The sequence below is a fragment of the Gossypium hirsutum genome, chromosome D09, assembly GCF_007990345.1.
Source record: "Gossypium hirsutum isolate 1008001.06 chromosome D09, Gossypium_hirsutum_v2.1, whole genome shotgun sequence".
NCBI classification, from domain to species: Eukaryota; Viridiplantae; Streptophyta; class Magnoliopsida; order Malvales; family Malvaceae; genus Gossypium; species Gossypium hirsutum.
This window is the reverse complement of record NC_053445.1, coordinates 48,861,274-48,875,554: the sequence shown is the minus strand read 5'-3', so window position 1 is coordinate 48,875,554 and position 14,281 is coordinate 48,861,274. Positions and strand designations below refer to the sequence as shown.

General features: G+C 35.4%; 4 protein-coding genes across 9 annotated transcripts; 1 reads left to right on the top strand and 3 right to left on the bottom strand.

Annotated features, from left to right (window-relative positions):
• Positions 1-979: 979 nt before the first annotated feature.
• Positions 980-4,662, bottom strand: LOC107890804 (beta-1,6-galactosyltransferase GALT31A). Of its 6 annotated transcripts, XR_005918281.1 has the most exons (13): positions 4,014-4,532; positions 3,450-3,540; positions 3,309-3,370; positions 2,974-3,185; positions 2,828-2,891; positions 2,672-2,744; positions 2,476-2,596; positions 2,293-2,380; positions 2,083-2,205; positions 1,900-2,012; positions 1,620-1,787; positions 1,340-1,402; positions 980-1,243 (listed from the first exon to the last, which is right to left on the bottom strand). XR_005918281.1 is itself a non-coding variant. In XM_041101156.1 (11 exons), exons 2-11 carry the CDS (start codon positions 3,465-3,467, stop codon positions 1,639-1,641), a joined length of 1,023 nt encoding a protein of 340 aa, XP_040957090.1. In that variant the 5' UTR covers positions 3,468-3,540; positions 4,643-4,662; the 3' UTR covers positions 1,447-1,638. The 6 variants fall into 6 exon arrangements, 5 of the variants coding, with proteins under 5 accessions (XP_040957090.1, XP_016670858.1, XP_016670857.1 ...); XM_041101156.1 differs by lacking the exons at positions 980-1,243; positions 1,340-1,402; positions 4,014-4,532 and adding an exon at positions 4,643-4,662 and having other exon boundaries at positions 1,447-1,787; XM_016815369.2 differs by lacking the exons at positions 980-1,243; positions 1,340-1,402 and having other exon boundaries at positions 1,447-1,787; positions 2,476-2,538; positions 2,672-2,733; positions 4,014-4,546.
• A 2,965-nt stretch (positions 4,663-7,627) lies between these two features.
• LOC107892475 (E3 ubiquitin-protein ligase RHA1B) lies at positions 7,628-7,936 on the bottom strand. Its single transcript, XM_016817552.1, has one exon. The coding sequence runs from the start codon at positions 7,934-7,936 to the stop codon at positions 7,628-7,630; it is 309 nt and encodes a 102-aa protein (XP_016673041.1).
• A 1,805-nt stretch (positions 7,937-9,741) lies between these two features.
• Positions 9,742-11,992, top strand: LOC107892474 (uncharacterized). The gene is made up of 4 exons (XM_016817551.2): positions 9,742-10,236; positions 10,393-11,022; positions 11,153-11,484; positions 11,572-11,992. Exons 1-4 carry the CDS (start codon positions 9,742-9,744, stop codon positions 11,990-11,992), a joined length of 1,878 nt encoding a protein of 625 aa, XP_016673040.2.
• Positions 11,993-13,487: 1,495 nt separating this feature from the next.
• On the bottom strand, positions 13,488-14,072 carry LOC121220781 (protein MAIN-LIKE 2-like). Its single transcript, XM_041100246.1, has one exon. The coding sequence runs from the start codon at positions 14,070-14,072 to the stop codon at positions 13,488-13,490; it is 585 nt and encodes a 194-aa protein (XP_040956180.1).
• Positions 14,073-14,281: the final 209 nt, after the last annotated feature.

Here is a 14,281-nt window from a genome sequence, read left to right as displayed (position 1 = left end):
TAGGTAGAATCTCAACCACTCACTCTTTTTTCATAAATATACTGTAAGACTTTTTATTCATGCAAAAATAAGGAAATTAATCAAAACTCCTATTTTTGTCCACTTTTGAAGATGCATTACTTCTAGAACGTATTCATGGTTATATTTTAAATATATATTTATAAATTATAAATTAAAATGACAATTTTGAAAACTATCATTTCCTTAAAAAACCATCATTTAAAATATTATTAAATATTTAAAAATTTTAAAATGACGATTGCTACGTAAATGCCACATAAATAAATAAATAATTTCTTAAAAGTTAAAAATTAATAAAAATTATAAATTTTATTTTTAAAATAAAAAGTTACTAAAATTATTAAAACTTATAAAAATATTATTCAATTTTTAAAAATTAAATTGCTAACATAACATAGGCATGATGCCACGTTAGTAAATTTAACAAACGTTAGCTTTTTCATTCATTTTAGGACAATTTGACAAACAATGCAAGTTAAATAAGTCATGTTTTTTTTTTTAAAAAAAAACAAGGTATTCCAACATCAATAAAAGTGACTAATCCCCTTGCTGCGGGTGTTCTCTGAATAGATGAAACGGTTAACCATGAAATATATTCTTTTCCCATAAGTGAAGATTAAATTCCTCAACCACATGATTAAAGGACAAGGTGTGTAATTAACATGCCACACATCGTGGTTTGACTGTAATATACTTTTAATTAAGGGTCCCTTGAAATCTAAGGCTCCCTTTGGATACACATTTAGCTCCGATGAGGTTAGATTTCTCATCTGTGATTTGATTCAGTTGAGGCATTTTATTGCACTACAATTGTGATTTTTCACTAGAGCTGTTTTAAAGAAGGAGAAGGCAAAAGAATTAGTGTTTTGATTGGTAAAAAATAAATGTAACTTTAATTATTTATTGTATTATAAATATATTATAAATTAATGTCTATAATAATTACTTTTTATTTTAATCTCATTTCACCACAACATTTATATTTAAATAAATATCTCACCATTGATTTTAATCTCACCAAATTAAACTCATTGCCCCTCCAAAGGATGCTTAACTTATGCTCCAGTGCGTTTGCTTTTCAAGGCTAAAATTCCATCAACAGAACTGCCACCCGAGTGGGGTGAGTTTTGGCAACGGAAGGTATAAATTTCCATTGGAGCTTTTAGCTCTAGTTGGCTCATTGAGATTGTTATGGACGAAAGTACACTACCTGCATGATTCGCTGTAAAAATTCATTGTCAAAATTTTGATTCAAATGATCCATTAAATTTGGCTTCAAAGTTTTGTCTGTCTTAATCCAGAAGTTTCGCGGTTTTACCTGAAAGAATGAAGCTTAGAGTCTCTGCGGAGTTTCCCAATATTGCTGCAAATCAAGCCCCTACTGAAATGGTGCTATCATCAAATTCAGTTGAAGTGAATCGAGGCTTTAAAACTAAAACATCTTCATTTTCATTTTCTGGAAATGAGAATACATGCAATGACTAGTGTAGTCCAGTTCCAGTACCGATTGCCCCGTAACATTGGAAGGAAAAAAGATCGGGGCTGACGGCATTGGTCGATGCATAAAATTTGTTCAAATATACACAAATATGCTATACCCAGGTCCCTGATATGCTTTCAGAAACTAGTATCCCAAATGGCTTGGTCGCCTTCCCCACAACGCTGGTGCACCTCCTTCATTCTCACTGATGACTTGCAAATGCCACTGCAGCTCCAATCGAATGATGCACCGCAGTGATTCCCTGATTTAGCTTTCCACTCGCAATCTATTTGAGAAATTTAAACACTAGATTATTTGTGCACTCTCGGTTGCAGGAGAAAACAAAGAATACAAAGTGAACATTGTACCATTCAAGCATAATGGCTACCATATCTTACCAGCGGGAGTGGTACCACAGCATAGACTTCTATCATCTATGTGCTCAACATCGAGACCGATAAACCAGGATCCTAAGGAGACATCTTCATTCGCATACCTATGAAGTATGTGCCTGGACAGAAAACACAAATGAATAAGCGATCTGATCATTATTGACAAAATGTTGCTGAATAAGTGTTTACCGATTGACTAAGATATAGGTGGCCAAGTCTTTGGAGATTGCATATATTTGTCCAGTTGCATGCCGGAAATACTTGTTTCCCTCACCAAATTTCCAATATTCTGGCTCGCGGTATTTGATGCCTCTGCATGCGAAAGGCAAGAGGGTAACTTGGTGGGAAAGACAATATAAATGACACTAAAAATCTTGTTCACAAAAAGTTCATCCTTACTTCTGTGCCACAACAGGTCCAGACTTCATGCAACCAATATAAACATGGGGTTCGTGTCTGTGACGGGCCAGTGTAGAACTCACCACACCTATTGAATAATTTGATATCAAGTTAGTCACCAGGATATAGATCTGTTTGAGAAGAAATGAAAGTACTGAGAAACTTTAATGTAGCAATACTAACCTAGATTTACATGTACATCATCGTCGACTTTAAGATAGAAATCGGCATCCCACTTTGCAACCACTGCAGAAAAGTACACTTGAGTTTTCGTTGATAGTTCATGGTAACCTTCAATATGATTCTGCCAAACAAAACATTCGATTCTACGTAAGTTTTGAATTTCTAAATCGGGTCCGGACTGGAAGTGAGAGCATACCAGGTGCAAAAAGTCCTTGTGTTGCTCTTCTTCCGCATTGATAGCACGATCCAAAGCACCACCTGGGGTTGAACTGAGAATCAAGGATACATTATCATTCTAACAAAGTTAACTAGCATGTTAAAGTTAAACACTTCGATTTTCAATCGAATTTACCTGTGTCCTATGACGAATCGAATTATAATTCCCTTCTCTTTCTCCAACCTCTTTAATTCCTCCCCTAAGAACAATAACCTCGAAAAGTATAAATACTTGACTACATCCCTTCCCTGGTAGAATGCCAAAAGAGTATTGAATCAAACCTTGAGGCATCCAAGTCTCCCGGATTGAATTCCTTCGTTTTCTATTCCTTAACGCCGTAATAATTCCCATAACAAAGAATACTCTCCGGCTTTCATTCAAGTCCTTGGTTCCTGATTTTGTAACCATCGGAGATCCTTCCTCGGTATCTGCTTTGGCAGCTCGAGCTGCAGCTAGCTGCCTCTCCAATGAGGAGATTGTTTTGTCTAATGTACTGAAAGTATGTATAATGCGAACTGCCTTTAGTTCTAAATGCATTTTAGACATACTAGATGTACTAAAGGAGAAAGTTAACATAACCTACCAAAGAATTCTCCGGCAAGACATAAGAACTTACTTAATTACATCCCGGGTTTGTGAAACTCGAGAAAGAATGTTCCCTGTCCGAACAGAAACATCCTGTTACAACATACATAACACCATCAAGATTCTAGGCATGCAATGTATAGCTTATGACATCATTGTACTCTGATCTTACCTTATCACAAATAACCATGGGATGAACTTCGTTTCTCCGATGTTTCTGTGCGGAAGAAGCCTCCTCTTCCACTTCAACTGGATCCCAAAATCTGAAAACGAACGCCATGCACCACTAGTCAATGCACAATTACATACAACAACATGGTGAATTAAGAAATGCAGATATAATGCAATTGATAAGAACAAAATTTGATGGCCTAAAGAAAACAAATGAAAATAAAAAGCAACCTTAGTAAAGCTCAAGTTTATTGGTGATAATACAGGCTTATAGAGCTCAACAACCGGTGAATTTGGGTCAATATCTAACAAAAAGCACATTACTGGAAGCTGATTTTCAAAAATTGAAACCATAAAACCATAGACATACGTGCTTCATAATTCTGCATCAAATTAGCAAAACCCTCCAATATGTACTAAAAAACAAGATGGCAGAGAAATGCGGCAATCGTTAAAGCTTCTAAGAAAAACCATTAAAATGGAACATAAACTCTGAAAGTTTGGTAACTCCAAACAAGAACCTGTTCATTTCATAGTCCACTTAGAGAAGAGAGAAAAAAAAAACCTGTTGACAACAAGTACACCCAAGAAGAAACTGACAATGCAAAAGAGAGAAACCCATCTAGTGGGAACTCCACTGGGAGGCTTTTGAGGTCTACTCAAACCCATTGCTGGCTTCAGCTTTAAGAAAAGCTTAAAGCTTCCTCCTTTTCTTTTACTCTGTGAAAATTTATTTATATGTCACAAAGAAGAACCCATTGAGAGAAAGAGAAAGCCTTAACAGCAACAGGCAATAGCCAATAACAACATTTGGCAACAATGGAGGTGTGATTGTTGCTTGCTCAGCTCTCCCTCTCAATTATAAATATAATACCCCATTTTCCCCCTTTCCTTCTTGTCTTTCAAGTTCTTTTCTATTTCCTTCTTCCTTTAAGACTAATTATCCACCGAAAACCCAATAATAGTGTCAAGTTACACACAAAATCTTCAATACCAGACATTTCTTTTCCATGAAAATTCTTGGGGTTTTATAGGTGAATGAACTTGTTTAAAGGATATAGTTATATGTTAGGTAGATAGTCTCATTTCTTCCTCTTGCTCTGCAAAATCATTTAAAATTCTCAAGAAGAAAAAGTGGGGGCAGGTTTAAAACTTTTGGCATTTCATCAATCAATTTTGATATTGCAATAATACCTTCAACATTGGTTCAGGTACTACCCAATTTCAGCCAAATGTAGCAAAATTCTGATTGTTGCAATAAATTTTTATTGCCACAAGACGAAGCAATGTAATGCAAAGAAGTGCAGTATTTTGTGGATTGATATGAGTAGGCAATGCTTTTTTTGGGGACCAGTCTGCCCACTTTGTAAAGTAATGAGTTTGCTTTATTCAGGTGTAGATAACATATATATACAGCGAGGAACAATTAAAGTGCTGGGTGTTATCTTAACAAGCAATCAACAGATAGAGTAATTTAAGCTAAACCCTAATTAAGGTCTGGTCCACAAGACATATAGGAATACTTGTAATTATGGAGGCTAAATTTGCTTTGAAAAGTTAATAATTCTATTTCAAGGTAAAATCATATATGCTAGAGCTAGACCAATCGATTAAAGAGAGTAATTTATTATTACATCATGTGTATGTATGTGTGTCATATATGTTTGCATGTTAATGTGGTGCATGTGGAATTGTGGCCGATGATAGATGCAATAACATGCATATATGCATGTAGGGTCAATGATGCATCATCATTAGCCAAGATACGCCCGTGTTTAGTGTAAATAGACTTTAATTATTTACATCTTCATATTATTTTTGGATAAATCACAAAAGTATACATGAACTTTAATTCGATACATAAATTTTAATTTAATATAATTATACACATGAAACTTTAATTTTGATTCAATCATGCACATTTAAAGAAACAAATACATTAATATATTTTTATAATGGATAAATATAATTATACGTGTATGTAATATATAAATATAAAATGATGTTATATCAATAATTATGTTAATAAATTATGAGGATTAGATCAAATTAAATTTTCGTGAATAAAAATGGTACAAAATTAAAGTACATATATAAAATTACATATTAAACTAAAATTCATATATAATTTTAAGATTTATCCTAATAATTTACTTCAACTTCATTTAAAAAAAAATTAATTCCTAACTTAACCATATGTAGATTTTAAAATTTTCCTTGTAGTTTAAGTTATTTAATTTAAAAATTGTTAAATGAAATAAATACTTTTATGATAATGTTTATGATATATTGGTATGTAATCATTGATGTACTGATAGCATTGGATACATCGCCTGCTTTGTGCTTTTGATTCTATCTAATCGGGGAGGATGACTAATCAATTCAATAATGTAATGTCTATATGTGATAAAATAATTTTTAAAGAATAACTTTTTGAAAATATAATTTTTATGTAAATAATAATTTTAAAAATTAGTTATTAGAAAAAACAAATAATATTTTAAAGAGCATATATATATTTTTAAAATTACATAATGTTTTGAGTGCATGGTTATCTTAGTAAATAGTAGGAATTTTATCACACATGTATTTGTGTGAAAATTATGTATCTAAAATGTAGGTGTGTTTAAAAATAGCATTCAATAAATAATGAAAGGTAAGGTTTGAAACTAATAATAATAACAACTACACATATGCAATATGTACGGGATTAAAGTCAAAAAATAGTTTAACTCATGAGTAAAAGGGTATATTAGTCATTTTCTAACTGAGTTGGTACCCGGTTAACCCGTGACATCATCTCAATTAGGGTTTTTATTAATAGAGTATAGATATATACAATTGACGAAAGTAATAAAATGTGTATAATAAAATTAAAATGTATACAGATTTCAAAATAAAACTTTTTTTTATTGGTAAATCAAATGTTTTACAATTGTAATTGATGTGGGGATTCAAGTCCCAACATTTGCATATTTTTATTTTTATTTTTTACTAAAAGAATTAAATTATCCTCAAATAATATAACTTATTTTAATTACGGAAGTCAATTGAGAGTAGCGTCAATTTAAATATATTTAAAAAGGAAAGTACTTTAGAATTCAAAGAATTATCCTAGAATTCAAAGTTTCCGTATATATGCTCTCGTACTTTCTTTTATAATACATATAATTATGAGTAAAATGGAATTTAAACACGTAAATACATTAGATAAACAATACTAAATGCACTATAATTAATCATGTTTTACTAATTCAATTGGTGGGGTTCAAATCCCACAATATTCATATTTTTATTAGTTTTTATTAAAATGAGAAGATTAAAAGACGAATAATATATATTATTTTAATTATGGAAGGACAGTTCCGTAATTTTTCTAATCGAGTTGGTGCTAGGTTAACTAATGACACAACTCAGTCAGGAGCTTAAATAATAATATAGATACACAAATTTGGTGAGAGAAAATATTTTATGTTAAAAGTTAATTTTTTTAAACTTTACAAAAAAATTATTAATGGTGTAATAGTAAATAATTTGTTTATAAATATATTAAACATAAGTTCAATCATTAGACATGTTAATTTTAGTTTTTTTTATTTAAAAACTATATAAAAGTATGAAAAAAACAAAAATGCCATCAAAATAATAATAGTTTTCATTTAATAGAAGGGTAGATTAGTCGGCTCCTAATTGAGTTGGTACCTAGTTAGCATATGACACCAATTTAACTAGGGATTTTATGTATATAGATATTTTATATATATAACTAATGTATGTAATAAAGCGTGTATAATAAAATTAAAATGTATACAAATATTAAAGTAAAACTTTAACTAAATGGTAAATTAAATGTTTCAATAATGCAATTGGCGTGAGTTTAAATCCGATCATATATATATTTATTGGTTTTTTAGTGAAAATTAAAACAGTCTCAAATAATTTTATTTATTTTAATGATAAAAAATATTATTATAACTCCTTACCTGATTGCCGGATTAAAGTTCACATTAACTCAATAAACCGCTTAAATAACATATATTAAGCAATGGTTTCCTAATATATATTTCTATAAAAAGCAATGCTTTAAAATCAAACTTGAAATTCACCTCAACTGAAAATTTAAATACAAGAGTTATACAAGTGCAATATACATTATATAGTAACAAAACATGACGCATATCAATTAATAAATGACGTCATAGTCCAAGAAACTGTTGCGGGGGTCTGGGCGTCTGGCCGACCGAAATCCATGGGATCAGGATACAAAGCAGAGCGACACAAGGGACAAGTGAGCCTCCCCTCCTTTACCCATCTATCTATACATTCCCTGTGGAACACATGGCTACACTTGCAAAGCTCTCTCATCTCATCCCTTTTCTCCATTGCTTCCAAGCACACACTGCATACCCTATCCTTCTTCATCACTTCATCTCCAAACCTTTTGACGAAATCACCGTATACAATAACCGGCAGGTTGGCCATGATCATCGCTGTAACAACCTGGACAGGGACCAGGACTATTGACCCGATTCGACTGTCGGTCAAAAGGACATAACCGTCGCCGGTATGATCATCTTCTTCTGGCGGAGGTTGTTTGAAAAGACCCAGACGAGTAAATGCGTCTTTGAATTAGGACTTTACGTAGTTTACAAGTTTTAAAAAGAACATAGCAGGGATGTAGTTTTTGATAATGTTCATGGGAATGCAAGAGAAAGGTTTCTTCCCCCCTTTCTTTGTTATGGGAAGTTGAGAACATATAATATTGAATATGATATAACTAAATTAACATTACATTTACATCAATGAAGTTGACTATGATAATTTAAAAATGGCCCCATGATGTCTCTTTCAACAAACGTCTTGTCGTCAATGAAAAGCAATAACCTATAAAAAAAGGTGTTTCTTTTCTGTGTAAAATAAAGACAAGTTGATTCATGATATTAGATTGACAACAGCAGCCTTGGTAAGAAAAAAGAAAAAGGTAAGGCTGGAAAAGTATTCCGCTGTGGTAATATGACCAAAGACGATTGTTGGTAGTAGGAAATAGGTGTAATTGGGGTTTTTTTACAAAAATAATATAAAAAATTACTAAAATGTTATAATTTTTTTATTTATTAAAATATATATAATTTTTTTATTTATCAAAATATATCAAAAAAATAAAAAAAAATAAAAAATAAAAAAAAAACCTGAACTGATTTGACAACTCTCTGGGTGGAAGGAAGCAGGTTGGCGGCACCAAACGAGGGAACCAGGTTGGCGGCACCAGTCCTGCCAACCAGATTGGCGGCACTACTCGTGTTATTAATACGACCTCCGTCCAGCTGAAACAAGAAAAATCAGAAGAAAAAGAAAAGAAAGAAGAGGTGCTGCGGAAAAAAAGAGAAAAACAGAGAAAGAGAAGAGAAAAATAAGGTATTTTTTTAAAAATAATTGATTATGTTATTGTTATTGTTTTGTATAATTTGTATCTTCTTTTTTGTTTTAGTTTAGTTATTAAGATTAAAATCAATAAAACTCAAATTGATAGTTTTAGTTAGGGTTTTTTTACCAAAATATTACAAAAAATAAAAATTTTATAGTATTATTATTATTATTATTAAGATGTTACTTAGTATTATTGTTAGTAAAAAACTAGTATTATTTTTATAGTTAGTTATTAATAATTTTAGTTAGTATTATTTTGTATATAAAATTATTAATATTATTATTGTGTTAGTTATTAGGATTAGTGGTTAAATGACTTTCATGTACAAAATTGAATATTGAAACATTAATTTTTTTATTTAAGTTATTTATTATCCGTGCGAGATGTTTTACGAGATTTTGTTTATTTTTTGACAGATTAAATATTGAAGATGGATGCTAAGTTTTTTGTATGCATTTATTTCGACGGAGCCATCTTGACAACAAGTGTTGGATGTGTATTTGAATGTCAGCAACAAATAGCAATGAGATTTAATAGAAATGTCTCGTTTGATGAAATGAAGGCAATGATTAATGCAAAAATTTTAAGACGTTGTGGGAGAAGGATAGTAAAAAATTTCTACAAGTTTCCAGTTTCGACAAATCCAGTCAAATTCGTCGAAATGGAACTTGCAGACGACGAAGACGTTGAGACAATGGTCGATCTCTACTGTGGGAATGAGAGTGACAAGAATGCACCGATTCACTTATTTGCTGAGTTAGCCGGTATGGAGAAAAATGAAGATGTCAATGCATCTGATGAAGAACACGGAGCTCAAGAACCGTGGATGGTGGCTCCAATATAATACGTTGATAGTGAATCGACTATGGGTGGGATGGGTATCGACCTGAATATTACACCCGATGTTGATATGGTTGGTGGTGAAGAAGAATGTGGTTGCGAAGAAGAAGGTGGTGGCGATCATTGGGATGAAGAGGTCGATAGTAACGGTGATCCCGATGTGGACGATGTACCTGATGATATCGACGATGAAGACATTAACGCTTCTTCGATCGGGGAGCAGATGCGGCATATTTTGATACAAAATAATCCTGGGCCACACATGTCGCTCATAGACCCCGACGCAGCGTATGTAGTAGAGTTCCCAGAGTACCCTGAAGTAGTTCATCGTCACGAGCTGGCCGTAACATCTGATGATGATGAGTTATTCATAGGCCAGAGATTCAGCTGTAAAGAAGAGTGCGTATATGCCATCAAATGGTACAGCATGAATATATCGGTTGATTATAAAGTCGCAGTGTCTACTCCGACAATATATGTTGGAGAGTGTTGGAAGACAGCAGAAGGCTGCAATTGGCGGGTGCGAGCTGCATTCATTAAAAGTTCTCAGATGTGGGAGATACGAAAATTTGTTGGTCATCATACATGCACATCAACACGTATGACAGAAGATCATAGAAAACTTGATTCAAAAATAATCTGTACGTGTATCATGCCAATGGTGAAGGACATGCAGACCATTAAAGTTTCGGTACTGATTACCGAAATGCAAGCACAATTCCAGTATCAAGTCTCATATCGGAAGGCATGGATTGCTAAACAGATGGCGATGGAGCAACTTTATGGGGATTACGATTCATCGTATAATAAGCTTCAAGGTTGGATAGTTGCTATGCGGGAGTATGTACCGGGGATTGTGATTGAGTTGCAGACAAGACCATATTACAGCCCGAATGGCCAGTTACAGTCAGTAAAAAGGATTTTTCATCGGATGTTCTGGACGTTCGATCCATGTGTACGGGCATCTCCCCACTGCAAGCCACTTGTGCAGGTAGATGGGACCTGGCTGTATGAAAAATATATACAGATCCTACTTATTACGGTTGCTCAGGACGGCAACAGAAACGTGCTCCCGATAGCATTTGCTATCGTAGATAAAGAGAACATGGAGTCTTGGAAATTTTTCCTCACAAACCTGCGGAGGTATGTTATCAGCAACGATAACATTTGCATCATTTCCGATAGAGGGAAGGGTTTAATTGCAGCAATCAGGCGTTCCGGTGTGCCGTGGAGATCCGTTTACTGCATCCGTCACATTACAACTAACTTCCACAAAGATTACAAGAATGCAGACTGGAAGAGCCAAGTCGTGGCAATGGGTAAATGATAACCTTATATTTTCAATATAAGTTGTAATGTGGCATGTTATTGAGTTACTAGAACTTATTTTTCTTAATACGTATGCAACGTACGAGTTAGAGCCATATATGTTCCAGCAAAAAATGATCCGACTTGAGAGTGACATAGAGGGACAGACAAACACATCTTTCCGACAATGGTTGGGCATAATGGAGTCGTGGCAATGGGCTCAAAGTTTTGACGAGGGCTTTCGTTTTGGCCAAATGGCCACAAACTTAGTCGAAGGGATCAACGCTGTTTTGTTAAAAACACGTCATCTTTCGATTGCATCTGTATTTTCTGCTACTTTCTACAAGCTGGCTACTTTGATGCCAAGAATGGGTCAGCAGCAAGTCGACCAGATTGAGGCGGGACACGTGTTTGCCGAACATGTCAGGGATACAATGGTCGTAAACCGTCGGTTGGCGAGGTCAATGAATGTAGAAATATATTCACGATGACTGGAAACATTTCGAGTTACTGAGAGCATCAGCCGTCGACCTGGTATACCAACTAGGTCCTATGGAGTTGATCTCCAGAACCAACGGTGCGAGTGCAGAAGGTTCGAAACACTTCATTATCCCTGTGCGCTTGTCGTGGCAGCGTGTGCTAAAGTTAACGTCAATGTTGAACAATATGTCAATGATGTGTACACGCTGGAGCGCACATCGCATGTCTGGGAAAATGAGTTCCCCGTCTTGCCTGACCTATCAACGTGGGAGGTGCCTCTGACGACTTTCGAGCTTCTCCCAAACAGAGGGCTGCGGAGGAATCCGAGAGGTCGTCCGCAGTCAAGCAGAATCCGTAATGAAATGGACATAAGGGAGAAGTCTGACGGAAAGCGTTGTGGAATATGCAGGTTAAGTGGTCATAGTCGGAATAAATGCCATAACCGAAACTTTCATGTTGGACAGTCGTCCGGATCGAGTCGTAATTGACCTAATATTGTAAAATTTTTATGTGTAATGATAAAAAAGTATACAAATGATTATGATTACATTGAATCCAAATTAAGTTATAAAATAGTATATGGCGTTTGGAATTATTAATATTATATCGAAAATGGAGGCATATAACCTTAAATTAAGCTTTAATATAATGCAACTTTAAAATAATTAAATTAGTAAAAAGAAATTGAACAATAAGCACAATAACTAAAACTAGAATAATTAAATTAGAATAATTTAATTGATACAAAAAAGTACAAACGTGTTAATGTACAAACATGTGCCATACACCCCTAAAATTGATGGTTCAATGGTGTAGTCCTAGGGGTATACCTATTCGGAGGTCGACGGTCACGTTCTGGGTGCCCGCGACGACCGACATTATCATTTGGAGCAAGTGTTGGTGTAGTAAAAATAGGGAGGAAATAATTTTGAGCATGTCCCTCGTTCGGCAGCGACGAACTTGATGCACCTGAGAGAGTCCCATAATGCTGCGGATATGGGCCGGACGAGTAGGATCCGAATAGTTCAAAGTCGTATGCATATTCTGGCCCTGAGAAGCTCGGCAAATTGTCAGTGCCTGACAAATTCGGATGATAGCTATCTAAACCGACAAATCCAAATTGTTCCGGATCTGGCTGGGGCTCCTGCTCGGGCTCTAGTGGTTCCGGAGAATAATATGCCATGGGATCCAGATCATGCTGGGCCGCTGTGGCCGATCCCCCATGTCGCTGCATGTGCGAGGGGATTACAATCGACTGGCCTCCGAATAAATATGGCTTCCCGCAATTATAGTACCATTGCATATACTCTAATGATGGTTGCGAGTCGATAGCCATAACCATCTGAGGTCTTCGACGAAATCGATCGTTCCACAGCGCCACAAATTTTCGGTGCTTAATTCCCCAATCTATCATCGATTTTTCTTTCTTATTCTTGCCGTGAACTTCTCCCACCTCACACGGCGGATCCGGGATAGGTTGGATGAAGCTAAACTGTCGTAGCACCCGATCCTCGTGATACCACTCGACCATGTTGAAATTTATAATTGGTACGTTAGTGCACCATATGTACGAATGCACGTACGCAGACGAGGGTACCACGGCTGTAATTTTTGGCGTTCGGTACGGCGTCCTTATAAACTGCATGATTAATAACATGGTTATAATTAGTCATAACGTGTGCGTAAGATATAGAAAGTAAGATGTAATGAATATTAGAATAGCATGAATATTAGAATAGCATCTTACCCCATCCCGGGCATACTGTTCAATCATGAGGCGGTATAGCGGGACATTGTACGACTTCCCGATACCCGGACGAGCACTCTACCTACGAAAAACAAATATAGCGTTTAGAGTTGGTAACATTAGTCAATATATTATGACTACAAATAATGAGAAGTTATATTTTATCACCTGTTCAGCAGTGGATAAACATACGATTGGTGTCTAACCGATGCCAAAAATGGCATCCGATACAGCGCCTAGGACTGCAGCAGTGAGACGCATCCGCCCATGTCGCGAACTTTCGGATCTGTCGCCCGACAAAGCTCTCGATACAAGACTGCTAGCACGGCTGAGCCCCAGCTATAGGAGCTAACACTGGACAAGTCAGCTAACAGGGGCAAGTACATCAAATGCACCTTGTCGTTGTTTGCATCAGGCATGATTTCTCCCCTTATGATATGTATGATGTACACTTGAGCAGCGCACATCAACTCGCATTCAGTGGCTGTCACTGATAATTGTCTATACTTGGCTTTCAGCCATGTAAATTGTAAGCCCGAAAAATATGACTCACCGTCCCCTGGTGAGTCTCCTAGAAGCTGATAGCAAAGTGCATCCGGATCGGTAAATGCAGATAATCCCGTTACGGGACTCCCGTCAATTGGGAGCCCAAGTTGCAACGCTACATCCTCCAAGGTCACCGTGCACTCCCCGCACAAAAAATGAAAAGTGTGGGTCTCCGGGCGCCACCGTTCCACTAGCGCAGATAATAAATCAAAGCGCAAGACGGTGTACCGGATCTGTGCTACGGACCCAAATCCGGCTAGCTCTAAGTACGGCATCAACCGTGCATCCGGAGTATTCTTCAAAACACTCACACGGCCCCTTAAAACTCGGTACGAGTCCTGATAGTGTTAAATTACAGAAAAAATTTTATGATAACATTATTTCTTTGTACGTCTATCCTTTTTAAATAAATAGAACCCGTGATTAATAAATAATAAATCATACCGCGTTATTAACAACATCAGAATGTGGCTTTTGGTGCTAA

Excerpts from the sequence above, each read along its gene's own strand:
- LOC107892474 (XM_016817551.2), top strand. The coding sequence starts at position 9,742 with ATGGGTGGGATGGGTATCGACCTGAATATTACACCCGATGTTGATATG. Across the intron at positions 10,237-10,392 it reads CAGAAGGCTGCAATTGGCGG|ACCATTAAAGTTTCGGTACT; the intron begins GTGCGAGCTGCA and ends AAGGACATGCAG. Across the intron at positions 11,023-11,152 it reads ATGCAGACTGGAAGAGCCAA|CAAAAAATGATCCGACTTGA; the intron begins GTCGTGGCAATG and ends TATATGTTCCAG.
- LOC107890804 (XM_016815368.2), bottom strand. The coding sequence starts at position 4,117 with ATGGGTTTGAGTAGACCTCAAAAGCCTCCCAGTGGAGTTCCCACTAGA. Across the intron at positions 2,892-2,973 it reads GGAGACTTGGATGCCTCAAG|GGGAGGAATTAAAGAGGTTG; the intron begins GTTTGATTCAAT and ends TATTGTTCTTAG. Across the intron at positions 2,745-2,827 it reads CGATTCGTCATAGGACACAG|TTCAACCCCAGGTGGTGCTT; the intron begins GTAAATTCGATT and ends CTTGATTCTCAG.
- LOC107892475 (XM_016817552.1), bottom strand. The coding sequence starts at position 7,936 with ATGATCATGGCCAACCTGCCGGTTATTGTATACGGTGATTTCGTCAAA.
- LOC121220781 (XM_041100246.1), bottom strand. The coding sequence starts at position 14,072 with ATGCCGTACTTAGAGCTAGCCGGATTTGGGTCCGTAGCACAGATCCGG.